General features: G+C 48.7%; 1 protein-coding gene across 6 annotated transcripts in view; it reads right to left on the bottom strand.

The window, feature by feature from the left end:
- The window catches only part of TNK2 (tyrosine kinase non receptor 2), a 97,572-nt gene that overhangs the window by 30,705 nt on the left and 53,391 nt on the right, over positions 1-13,476 (bottom strand). For all 6 annotated transcript variants that reach the window (XM_081190043.1, XM_081190044.1, XM_081190045.1 and 3 more), the window contains 6 exons: positions 10,585-10,797; positions 8,405-8,557; positions 7,129-7,406; positions 4,942-5,068; positions 4,247-4,393; positions 1,407-1,501 (listed from right to left, as the gene is read on the bottom strand). In XM_081190043.1, coding sequence (XP_081046169.1) covers positions 1,407-1,501; positions 4,247-4,393; positions 4,942-5,068; positions 7,129-7,406; positions 8,405-8,557; positions 10,585-10,797 — 1,013 coding nt within the window. The remainder of the gene's footprint in view (positions 1-1,406; positions 1,502-4,246; positions 4,394-4,941; positions 5,069-7,128; positions 7,407-8,404; positions 8,558-10,584; positions 10,798-13,476) is intronic.

Raw genomic sequence — 13,476 nt, 5'->3', positions numbered from 1 at the left:
ACGGGTGGAGAACCCCTGGCAGATGGCCGCCCAATCTCTGCTAAAATGCCTCCGAGGAACCCCACACAGAATAATCCCAGCTACGCTGAGCTTCAGCAGACGAAGCCTTTCTGAGCATCCCGCCCACAAAGCTTTATGTATTAATTTATTCCACAAAATTTATGCAGCACTTGATTGTAAATCAGCACACACACACACACACACACACAGAGAGAGAGAGAGAGAGAGAGAGAGAGAGAGAGAGCTCAAAGCCGTCTACAAAAAAAGATAAGGCAATAAGATTCCCATGTGAAAAAGTTAACAGCAATAATGTCAGGCTTTTGAAAAGTTAAAGCAACACTGTACTAGTAAAGCTAAAGGGACCCCTGACCATTAGGTCCAGTTGCGGACGACTCTGGGGTTGCGGCGCTCATCTCGCTTTACTGGCCGAGGGAGCCGGCGTACAGCTTCCGGGTCATGTGGCCAGCATGACTAAGCTGCTTCTGGCTAACCAGAGCAGCGTACGGAAATGCCATTTACCTTCCCACCGGAGTGGTACCTATTAATCTACTTGCACTTTGACGTGCTTTCGAACTGCTAGGTTGGCAGGAGCAGGGACCGAGCAACGGGAGCTCACCACGTCGCAGGGATTCAAACAGCCAACCTTCTGGTTTAACCCACATTACCACCTGCGTCCCTAACACTAGACTAAAAACGTAAACTCGCACACAGTTTCTAAGCATCTGGGTCTGCCAGGATCCCAACCCCTGACTCCAAGGGGGAGCAGAAAGAACTCCCAGCTAAGTTAAGCAGAAACCAAATGTAACTGGATGCTATGCCCGCTACATTCCCCCTCCTTCCCAAAGCACAGCCCCATGAGATTCCTGAGCCCATCTTTCACATTTTATGATGATCCAGGGTGATTTCAATCAGAGGAGCTTTTGCCGCTGTTTGACAATCTCTGTTTGCGCTTGCCCTCAAGGCCTCCTATTCTGTAAATCCGGCGGGGACGACCGTGGCAAAGCAACATGGCCAAGGCAAGACAGTGAGCCAATGCCCTGGTCAGACTCTCTCTTCCCAGGGACTCTTTGGCAGGTGGAATCCCAGAATCTTAGAGTTGGAAGGGACCCCCAAAAATCATCTAGTCCAACCCCCCTGTGATGTAGGACACTTTCTGTTCAACGTGGGACCCGCGATCCTGAGATCGTCTCGCGCGAGACCGGCTGAGCTATCCTGCAACAACCTCTGGAAACAGCCTTTGCAAAGCAGGTGATTTGGGTGACCGTCTTGCAGAATAAGTTGCATTTCTCGGTAGAAGCGCATAGGGCCGCACTGCCCACGGTGATTAAGGTTTCTTAGACGAGGTCGGAATTCGCCCCCTGGGTCCCTCTCAAAGTTTGCCCAGTCCTCCCCTCGCCCCACGCTACCTGCCCTCGATGACCGTGATGATGTCGTTCATCTGGATGTGCAGCTTGTCCGGCTCCTCGAAATCTTGCAGCGCCCGCATATCCGTGGGCTGCGCCTGGGGGAGGAAAGCAGGGGAGACATGAAAGCTCAGCAAAGAGACCACCCAGCCAAAAGCTTGCAGATCTGCTGGGAGGGAAACTGCCCTGGCCCCCGGCCGAAGACGAGGACCTGAGGGACCCGAGTTCGAATCTCAAATTAGCCGCCAATCAGCTCACTGGGCCAGTCACAGTCTCTCAGCCCTAACTGACCTCGCAACGTCGTTGTGAGGATAAAACTAGGCTGAGAACCACACATGCTATCTTGGGGGAAAGGTGAGATAAAGATGCAAAAATACAAAATGCAATACAGTGGTACCTTGGTTCCCAAACACCGAAAACCCAGAAGTATGTGTTCTGGTTTGTGAACATTTTTTTGGAAGCTGAACATCCAATGTGGCTGTCGGCTATTGTTTCCGGGGCGCCTGCACCAACCGGAAGCTGCACCTTGGTTTTCGAACATTTTGGAAGTCAAACAGAGCTCTGGAACAGATTAGGTTTGGCGCTTTTGTTTTTGCAATTTATTTTGTGTTTTTGCTTTTGAGGCTTTTTCGGTTAATTTGTTTTTGTGGCTGTGTGGATTGATTGATTGACTGTGTGTGAAGGACACTGACAAACTGGAACGTGTCCAGAGGAGGGCAACCAAAATGGTCAAAGGCCTGGAAACGATGCCTTATGAGGAACGGCTAAGGGAGCTGGGCATGTTTAGCCTGGAGAAGAGGAGGTTAAGGGGTGATATGATAGCCATGTTCAAATATATAAAAGGATGTCACATAGAGGAGGGAGAAAGGTTGTTTTCTGCTGCTCCAGAGAAGCGGACACGGAGCAATGGATCCAAACTACAAGAAAGAAGATTCCACCTAAACATTAGGAAGAACTTCCTGACAGTAAGAGCTGTTCGACAGTGGAATTTGCTGCCAAGGAGTGTGGTGGAGTCTCCTACTTTGGAGGTCTTTAAGCAGAGGCTTGACAACCATATGTCAGGAGTGCTCTGGTGGTGTTTCCTGCTTGGCAGGGGGTTGGACTCGATGGCCCTTTGGGTCTCTTCCAACTCTATGATTCTATGATTGCGGAAATGGATAAAAGCCCTCCATCCAAACAATAACTATCAGCAGTGCCGGTAAGAAAGAAAAGAATTTTTTTATATTTATCATCTACAATACTGTCTTATTTGTTTTATAGCACAGTACATTGACTATTGCTTTCATTTTATGGATCAATGGTCTCGTTAGATAGTAAAATTCATGTTAAATTGCTGTTTTAGAGGTTGTTCTTAAAAGTCTGGAACAGATTAGTCTGTTTTGCATTACTTTCTATGAGAATGCGCACCTTGGTTTTGGAACGGACTTGCGGAATAGATTAAGTTTGAGAACCAAGGTAATAATAATAAAAAATAATAATTTTTTATTTATACCCTGCCCTCCCTGGCCAGAGCCGGGCTCAGGGCGGCTAACACCAGTAAAAACATAATGGGGGGGGGGGGAAACCAATTTAAAATACAGGTTAAAATGCAATTAAAAATGCAGCCTCATTTTAAAAGTAGCCCATGGATCAAAACCATAAGGGGAGGGAAACAGAAGGGTCAGACTGAGTCCAAACCAGAGGCCAGGCGGAACAGCTCTGTCTTGCAGGCCCTGCAGAAAGATGTCAAGTCCCGCAGGGCCCTGGTCTCTTGTGACAGAGCGTTCCACCAAGTCGGGGCCAGTACTGAAAAGGCCCTGGCCCTAGTTGAGACCAATCTAACCACCTTGAGACCTGGAACCTCCAAAATGTTGTCATTTGTGGACCTTAAGGTCCTCCGCGGGGCATACCAGGAGAGGCGGTCCTGTAGGTACATGGGTCCTAGGCCGCATAGGGCTTTAAAGGTCAAAACCAGCACCTTAAACCTGCTCCTGTACTCCACCAGGAGCCAGTGCAGATGGTAAAGCACTGGGTGAATGTGATCCTGCGGCAAGGACCCCATAAGCAGCCTCACTGCAGCATTCTGCAGTTTCTGGGTCAGCTTCAAGGTACCACTGTAAAATAAAATAGAATGTGTGGCAGTTGCCTCTCTCTCACACACTAGGTGGCAGCACAGAGGACACCCAAATAAGAGATGCCTGGAGGGGTTTCTGAGTCATAGAATCATACAACTGCCGAGTTGGGAGGGACCCCAGTGGTCATCTAGCCCAACCCCTGCAGTGCAGGAACCCCTAAACAATCCTTGCCAGTAGGCCACCCAACCTCTGCTTAGAAACCTCCAAGGAAGGAGAGCCCACCACCTTCTTTCTGAGGGGGTCCATTCTGCTATCGAATAGTGCTTAATGTCAGAAAGTTCTTCCTGATATTTAGTCAGAATGTCCTTCCTTGTAACTTGAAGTCATCGGTTTGGGGCCTACCCCCCACAGCAGCAGAAAACAAGTTTGCTCGCTTACATCCAAGGTTCCCCATTCCCCATGGATTTCCCCCCTAAATTGATTTTGAATTCTGAATTTATTGTTATTCACGTTTTATACTGTATTTCATGCTGTTTTTTGTTGCATCAATTAAGTGTTTTAAATCTGGCGTTAGCCGCCCTGAGCCTGGTTTTCTGAACCGGGAAGGGCAGGATAAAAAATTATTTTTATTATTATTATTATTATTATTATTATTATTATTATTATTATTATTCCTCCAGACATGATTTAGTTTGGGCGCACAGGTTAACACTGATTTTCCCAGCTGCTATTATTTTGCATTCCTCCCTCCCTCCCTCCCCAAAACCCCAAAACACCTCTGGCAAATACCTCCAGGAGGAAGTCACGCAGGGCCACAAATGTGGGTCGGTCTTCCGGCTTGTGTGCCCAGCATTGCAGCATGACGTTGTAGATGTCCTGGGGACAGTCTTCTGGCCGCGGCAGCCGCTCTCCCTCCTTGTCGATCTTGTGCAAAATCTAGGCAAAGAAAACAGGGCTCTGGAGAGCAAGCCGGAACCGGCCCACTAGCAAGCCTCCTTGGTGAGGACTAGGAGCTTGGTGGCAACGCAGAGAGCGACACAGGAGGTCCAGTGCACATCATTTAAAAACATCAACACCCTCTCGTTTGTGAGGATTTCAGCTCTCTTTTCACGAGGTAAGGTGAGGCAAGAAGATCAAACCTCTCCACTCTTAAGGAAATCAGCCCTGAGTGCTCACTGGAAGGACAGATCCTGAAGCTGAGGCTCCAAGACCTTGGCCACCTCATGAGAAGAGAAGACTCCCTGGAAAAGACCCTGATGTTGGGAAAGATGGAGGGCACAAGGAGAAGGGGAAGACGGAGGACGAGATGGTGGGACAGTGTTTTTGAAGCTACCAGCATGAGTTTGACCAAACTGCGGGAGGCAGTGGAAGACAGGAGTGCCTGGCGTGCTCTGGTCCAGGGGGTCACGAAGAGGCGGACACGACTAAATGACTAAACAACAACAAGGTGAGGCACTGTGCAGATCAGGCCCCCGCGATTGTACCTGACTGCCGTTGAGGCCAATCCAAGGCTCCTGTCCGTAGGTGAACATCTCCCACAACGTCACGCCAAACATCCAGGTGTCGCTGGCGTGAGAGAAGGTGCGCGTCTTCAGGCTCTCAGGGGCGCACCTGGATTTTCAGGTGGGCAGGAGGAAAGAGAGAGATGCGTCAGTGCAATTTGAAGTGGGGGGGGGGATAGGTATAACTGCAATTCAAAACAATGCTGGGTGGAGAATGAGACAGGTTGGCTAGCCCTAAGATGGAAAATGAGCGAGGTCCCAGCTAAAGAAGAATGGCAACTTAAGCTGACAGAACATGCGCAACTTGCAGACTTAACAAGTGAACAAGAAGAACATAGGTTTAAAGAAGATTTGAAAACGTCTATTGACTAAATGGGGAAAAACTCCGTACACTTCAAAACATTGGCAGCATTAAGAAATATTCAACAGCGTAAATAAGTTTGGATGGATGCAATAATGGAATACTGCATGGTTTAGTTTTTGTAAAATACGCAGGGATCTATGATATGCAAAATGAACCATCAAAAGAGAAGAAGGGAAGTCATTGATATTTTAAGGATGTTTAAATGCGCATTTCGAATGGTAAAACAGAAAATTTAATTAAAAAGGGGGGAGAATGAGATGGGTTGTGTTCAGCTAGGGACACTCCTAAGAATCTCCTAAGAACAGCATCAGACCAGTGGCCTGTATAGTACGGCAATCTCACAGGTAAACTGAAACATAGATGCAAAGACACTCTTTGGTTCACCCTCCTCAGGACCTCCATTATATAGTTATTTGATTCTGGGGCACCATCTGGGGGAGCTGGGGGGCTAGGGGCCCCCAAAAAAACATTTTCAAGGAAATATTTTTGCTGCTAATTCAACCTGGCTTCGTTTTCCTTTCTGTATATAATTTTATTAAATTTTCTGCTTCACAATTTAGAATATTCATTTAAGCAACCTTAAAACGTCCCTTCTTCTCTTTCCATGGTTCATTTTGCATATCATAAATCCCTGCATATTTCACATTAACTATACCATTCAGTATTCCATTATTATATCCACCAAAGCTTATTTACACTGTTGAATATTTCTTAACGCTGCCAAGTGTACACAATTTTCACCCATATAATCAATAAACATTTTCCAATCTTCTCTAAACGTATCTTCTTCTTGTTCTCTTATTCTATATGTTAGGTCTGCAAGATGCTCATATTCCATCAGTTTAAGCTGCCATTTTTCTTTAGTTGGGACCTCGCTCATTTTCCAATTTGGGGCTAACAAAACACGAGCCGTAGTAGCGGCATACATAAATATTCTTTTTCTGACACCTGGGAATTTCCATCTGACTTATTCCCAACAAAAAAGGACTCTGTTTTATTTTTTTTGGGGGGGGGGGGTTGGAAAGTACTTTTAAACATTTTTTCAATTCATTACGGATTCCTTTCTGAGTTTTGTGGGGTGTGTGTGTGTGTGTGTGTGTGTGTTGCACTGCTCAACTGAATCCTACCATTTTTAACCTGGGTTTCTGCTAAGCCAGCCTTTTTTAAAATATATATATATATATATAGTTATACCCGCCCTTCCCAGTTCAGAAAACTGGGCTCAGGGCAGCTAACAACAAATTTAAAACACTTAATTGTTGCTGCAAAAAACAGCATAAAATACGGTATAAAACGTGAATAACAATAAAATCAATAATCAATTTAGGGGGGAAATCTATCCAATAAACATTAGATGATCACCAGGGCTAGCTAGCTAAATTAGTCCTATTTGGGCCAGCGAGGAGACCAGGGGAGAACCAGTTGTGGGATCCCAGAGCGGGGAATCTTCATAAAAAGGGGAGGGGGAGGGAAGGAAGGGGGATAAAAGATCAGGCTAAGTTCAAATTGAAAGCCAGGCGGAATAGCTCTGTCTTACAGGCTCTGCGGAAGGAGGTTAAATCCTGCAGGGCCCTGGTCTCCTGGGACAGAGCATTCCACCAGGTCGGAGCCATCACTGAGAAGGCCCTGGCCCTGGTGGAGGATAATCTGACTTCCTTAGGGCACGGGACCTCTAAACTATGGTTATTCATGGGCCTTAAGGTCCTCTGTGGGGCAGACCAGGAGAGGCGGTCCCGTAAGTACCAGGGCCCTAAGCCACAAAGGGCTTTAAAGGTCAAAGCCTTGACGGGGCGCAGGCGACTCACCAGGCAAAGGGCACCTTTCGATGCTCCTGCATGACGTAGTGGTCGTCGTTCTTGGGCAAAGCCCTCATGAGCCCAAAGTCTCCGATCTTGACCAGGTCGTTGGTGGCCAGCAGGATGTTGCGGGCAGCCAGGTCCCGGTGGATGAAGCGCTTGGACTCCAGGTAAGCCATGCCGCGGGCGATCTGGATGGCATACTGGCAGAGGGTGGCGATGAGGAAGTGCCCCTGGTTCTTGCGCAGCCGGTCCAGCAGGGAGCCCAGAGGGGCCAGCTCCGTGACCTGGGAGGAGGGACAGAAAGACGTCACGCACGGCCGAGGCCGGGACCCTCGACTCGGGGCTGGCGATAGGGCCACTGCCCGGTTACAGAGACCAGAACTGATTCATAGAACGGCAGAGTTGGGACGGGACCCCCAAGGCTCATCAAGCCCAACCCCGCAGGAATTGCGCTGAGTGAGTTAGAGGATGGTGCTGTTAATGGCCATGTGTTCCGTCCCCCCCCCCCTGCACTGAAATGGGTTGGACTAGATGATTCCCCCAATCCCTTCCGACTAATAATTAATTAATTAATTAATTTACCACCCATCTGACTGGGTTGCCAGTCTGGGCGGCTTCCAACAAAATATTCCAACACCAAAAAAACCCCTCAAACGTTTCTATGTGTTATGTACTGAGTTGAGTAGGATCCAAAATGCAGCAGTCTGATTGGTCCTAGAACAATAGGATTCAGAATGCAGCAGTCTGATTGGTCCACAGGAGCCGCCCAATCCAGCTCCAGGTGGAAGTGATTCCATAACCTGATTGGCCTATAGGAGAATCCCGGAATTAGCCAATCACGTGGGGCCCATTGTGTAAATAATGTATATAAAGCAGACATTCTGGGGGAACTTTTATTCCTCCTCACCACTATGAGCTGAATAAAGAGCATGAAATCCACTCTCGACTCCGATTATATTTCATAAATAAACAACTATCTGACTTTTAGAAGACATCTGAAGGCAGCCCTGTTTAGGGAAGTTTTTAATGTCTGATGTTTTATAGTGTTTTTAAAATTCTGTTGGGAGCTGCCCAGAGTGGCTGGGAAAACCCAGCAAGATGGGTAGGGAATAAATGATAAATAATAATCATCACCATCACCATCACCATCATCATCATCATCATCATCATCATCATCATCATCCACCACCAGCCAAACACCCAAACACCGCTTTCCCTCTGTGGCTGTAGCCCCGAAGCGGCGCCTGTCCTCAGCCTCTCCAGAAGGGAGTCTGGTCCTCACCATCTTCATGGGGTTGGAGAGGACCACGCCGTAGAGGCGGATGAGGTTGAGGTGGTCCAAGGAGTGCATGGCGTTGACCTCGCGGATGAAGTCGTCCAGGGCTTCCGGTTGGCTCAGCATGTCCGTCTTGAGGCATTTAACAGCCACGTTCAGCTGGCGGAAGAAGCAAGAGAGGGCAGCGCCTGGTTAAGCTCTGGGCATAGAGGTTGCTGCGCCATCTTTAACCCAGAGGGCAGCAGCCGACACGGTGGTTGCGGATGACATTGGAAGAAGAACCAATTGTTAATTTGCTGGAAGCCACCGAGGGAGGCTGAAGTTGTGCCCTTCAAACCTTGCAAAATCTACATAAATGTTCTCTTTGTGTAGCTGGTGCCTGGATTCTATTGGCCGGTCCAGGATAAACCCACAGGTGCATCAAACCCCAATATTTACCCAATGGTAAAAAAGGTAAAGGACCCCTGGATGGTTAAGTCCAGTCAAAGGCGACTATAGGGTTGCAGGACTGCCTCTCCTGGTCTGCCCCACAGAGGACCTTAAGGCCCATGAATAGGCATAGTTTAGATGTCCCGGGCCCTAAGGGAGTCAGACTATCCTCCACCAGGGCCAGGGCCTTCTCAGTGCTGGCTCCGACCTGGTAGAATGCTCTGTCCCATGAGACCAGGGCCCTGCAGGATTTAACCTCCTTCCGTCGGGCCTGTAAGACAGAGCTATTCTGCCTGGCCTTTAATTTGAATTCAGCCTGATCTTTTATCTCCTCTTCCTCCTCCTCCCCTTTTATGAAGATCACCCACTCTGAGACCCCACAGCTAATTCTCCCCTGGTCTCCACGCTGGCCCAAGTAGGACCAATTCAGCCAGCTAGCCCTGGGGATTATCTAATGCTTATTAGATGGATTTCCCCCAAATTGATTTCTGAACTTTGAATTTTATTGTTATTCATGTTTTTATACTGTATTTTATTCTGCTTTTACAATTAAGTATTTTAAATTTGTTGTTAGCTGCCCTGAGCCCCGTTTTCTGAACCGGGAAGGGTGGGGTATAAATAAAATTTTATTATGATTATGATTATGATCATCTCGCTTTCAGGCTGAGGGAGGTGGCGAATGTCCAGAGACAGCTTTCTGGGCTATGTGGCCAGCAGGACTAAACCGCTTCTGGCGCAACGGAACACCGTGACGGAAACCAGAGCGCACGGAAACGCTGTTTACCTTCCCTATTTATCTACTTGCCCTGGCGTGCTTTCGAACTGCTAGGTTGGCAGGAGCATGGACAGAACAATCGGAGCTCACCCCTTTGTGGGGATTTGAACCGCCGACCTTCTGATCAGCAAGCCCAAGAAGTACTTTAGTCCTGCTGGCCACGTGACCCAGAAAGCTGTCTGTGGACAAACGCCGGCTCCCTTGGCCTGAAAAGCGAGATGAGTGCCGCAACTTCACAGTCGCCTTTGACTGGACTTAACCGTCCAGGGGTCCTTTACCTATTTAGCCAACAGCACCATACTGGCTGGACATGGGTGGCGCTGTGGGTTAAACCACTGAGCCTAGGGCTTGCCGATCAGAAGGTCAGCGGTTCAAATCCCTGCGATGGGGTGAGCTCCCATTGCTCGGTCCCTGCTCCTGCCAACCTAGCAGTTCAAAAGCACGTCAAAGTGCAAGTAGATAAATAGGTACTGCTCCGGCGGGAAGGTAAACGGCGTTTCCATGCACTGCTCTGGTTCGCCAGAAGCGGCTTAGTCATGCTGGCCACATGACCCGGAAGCTGTACACCAGATCCCTCAGCCAATAAATCGAGATGAGTGCCGCAATCCCAGAGTTGGTCACGACTGGACCTAATGGTCAGGGGTACCTTAACCCGAGGTACCACTGTATGGTAAAGGTAAAGTACTTAATTCATTCTGGAGATCCGTTCTTAACCTGAAACTGTTCATAACCAGAAGCACCACTTTAGCTAACGGGGCCTCCCGCTGCCGCCGCACGATTTCTGTTCTCATCCTGAAGCAAAGTTCTTAACCCAAGGTACTATTTCTGGGTTAGCGGAGTCTGTAACCTGAAGCGTCTGTAACCTGAAGCGTCTGTAACCCGAGGTACCACTGTACTGGCTAAACTGCCCCATCGCCTCCATTACTGCCAGCGCAGCAGGAAGCCAGAGGGAGGAAAGCCTGGGGGAAGGTCGCCCCCTTACCAACTTGCCGGTGGGCGTGCACCACTCCCCTCGCCGCACCACCCCGAAGGAGCCGTCGCCCAACTTCTCAAAGAGCACCAGGTCCTTTTCGCTGATCAGGCATGTCAAGGCCTGCTGCTGACCCTCTTCCAGGGGGGGCGGGGTGGACTGCTTGCCCAGGCCGCACTGCGCCAGGGGCTGGAAGTCCGAGTCAGGCCGCTTCCCGCTGAAGACCTGCGCGGAAGGAGAGAAGAATTATTTATTTGTTTTGTAAAATTTACAATGGGCTTTTCCTTAGGGTTTGCTCCTGAAGCCTTTCTCACGAATGAGGACAGCCGTGAGGCAGTGGAGGTTTAGGGTCAGAGTTTTCCTTCTCCTCTAAAAAAATTGCCAGTATATTGGGATGCCTTGGGATGCATTTTTAAGAAGGGCGAGATGCAACCGTCCGAAGTAAATTAAACAAAGACACATAAGGATTATTAACCACCTCGAGATACATTTTGTTTTGTTTTTAAACAAAGGGCTGTGTATAAATAAATAAGAAAGAAAGATGTAGACACGCACAGGGAGATGGATGAGGGTGACGGCAGCTGAGGGCCTGAGAAGACTGCCCTTTCCCCGTCTCCATCTCATAGGCAGAGCTTCACAGCATATTCCCAAACACTCCAACTTCCCAGGGACTGGTGAGGGACCCAACAGGTCTCTGAGCAAGAGAGAAGGCCTATTGGCCATGAGGTTTCGGGTAATAATAATAATAATTTATTATTTATACCCAGCCACTCTGGGCGGCTTCCAACAAAACACTAAAATACAATAACCTATTAAACATTAAAAGCTTCCCTAAACAGGCCTGGCTTCAGATGCCTTCTAAAAGTTTGGTAGTTATTTTTCTCTTTGACATCTGGTGGGAGGGCATTCAATAGGGCGGGTGCCACCACCGAGAAGGCCCTCTGCCTGGTTCCCTGTAACTTGGCTTCTCGCAGCGAGGGAGCCGCCAGAAGGCCCTCGGCGCTGGACTTCAGTGTCCGGGTGGGAGGGACAGTTCTCTCATCATCCCCATCTCCCCGTAAAACATCCAAACGGATTCTCACGGTGCCCAGGATTCTATCATGGAACCGGCCCGCATGGGTGCTGTAAAGAAGGGAAGCCAGAGGGCTGTGGCCGCAACAAATTTGTTTTACTTTATTTACCAGCATTCATGTGCCACTTAATCACAGACAACCTCTAACCGCGGGTTGCTTCAGCTGCTGTTAAGTCACCAGGAGTTGCATGTTTTGTGAGCACAGGATACTGGGAAACTGAGTCAACGGAGTGGCTGGAACTCTTAACAGAAGAGCTGCATGCTGCAACATTTTGCTGCAGTCCTAGTGGTACCTCTGAATACCTCTGTGGGTCATGGAGGGAGAACTGGGCAGAGCTATTGCCTCTATGTCTTGCTCAGGAGTTTCCTAGAAGCAGCTGCCTAGCTACTATAAGCAGCAGAAGGCTGGACCTCAAAGGGTCTCTGGCCTGATCCTGGTTTCATAAGGCATCCCAGGGGACATGCCCCTTCAGATCGCCACCCTCTCCAGCAAAAGGAGGGCTTCTCGCTGCGATGATCTGCAAGCAGTTAAAAGCCTGGCTCCAAGCCAGCCATGAAGGTTAATTCAATGCTCTCCTGATAATTACTGTGAATTCAATTTGCAGCCGTTGAGCTCGGAGACATCACAGCCAATTGCAGCTATTTATCACTTCCACTTGCTGCCTGTACGCGGGTCTGTGTGCATGCAGGGGGGGGGCAGAGACCCCCCTTCCAACTGCAGCACCCTATGCAAACAGACGTTAATAACAGCAGAGTGGCAGAGTCGGTTCCCCAGTAGCAATGAAGCCTGGGGATGAAAATTTGCTCCCGAGGAAGCCTCAGCCAGAAGGGGGCGCCAGAGGGACGAAAAGTGCCAGGCTCCCATCTGACGGCTCAGCAGAAATGAAGGCGGTTAATTATTTTGAGCTTGCAACTAATCCTGTAAACTGCAATCGATTAGCCAAAGTGCCTTGGGAAATTAACCTTCCGAGGACAGAGGTCTGCATGGTGCATCTGTCCACAAGCGCAGTTTTTTTAATCTGCTCTTAATGCAGATTTCTTTCTTTGATTACTGGGGTTTTAGGTCCGGTTTCGCTTGCATTTTGTTCTTGCATTAGTTATTTATTTATTGCATTTATATCCCACCTTTTTCCTCCGAGGAGCTCAAGGTTTAACAGTCCTAGAACCACAGAACTGTAGAACTGGAAGGGACCCCCCCAAGATCATCTAGTCCAACCCGCTGGTCGTAGATTCCAAAGGTGATACGGTAGCCATCTTTGAATATCTGAAGGGCTGTCTCCCGCTCCTCATTTTAATCCCCTCATTGTGAGGCGGGTTAGGCTGAGAGGCGCCCAGAGTCACCATGGCCGAGTAGGGATTCAAACCCTGGACTCCCAGGTCCCTAGCCTGCTGCTCTAACCACTACTCCACACTGCTTTGTTGCACATTTTGTAAATATGCCATCTTACAGACCCCATGGTGCACAGCTGTGTGTGCATATTTTAAAAGAATGAATAGGCAAATAATCAGAGCGTGGAGGCTGAAACATAAAGCAGGCCATGCTGGAAAAGGAACAGATCCGTCTCCTAGTTTCAAGCTTAAAATGCAGCTACAGCTACAACCTCCTACTGCTGCATTTCAGCTTTCTTTCTTAAAAAATCAGTAATGGGAGACTAGCAGTGTGCCTCTAATCCAGTGTTTCCCAACCTTTTTTGGGCAACGGCACACCTGTTTAATGAAAAAAATCTCGCGGCACACCACCATTACAGCCCCGTGACGTCAGCGCGCAGCGTCACGCCGGGAGGGATGCACGAAAGTGAAAGTTTTTAATTTTTTCCCCTCCCCCTTGCCGG

This window comes from Podarcis bocagei (genome assembly GCF_964188305.1).
Source record: "Podarcis bocagei genome assembly, chromosome: 4".
In the NCBI taxonomy this organism is placed as follows: Eukaryota; Metazoa; Chordata; class Lepidosauria; order Squamata; family Lacertidae; genus Podarcis; species Podarcis bocagei.
This window is presented reverse-complemented; position numbering and strand designations above follow the sequence as displayed.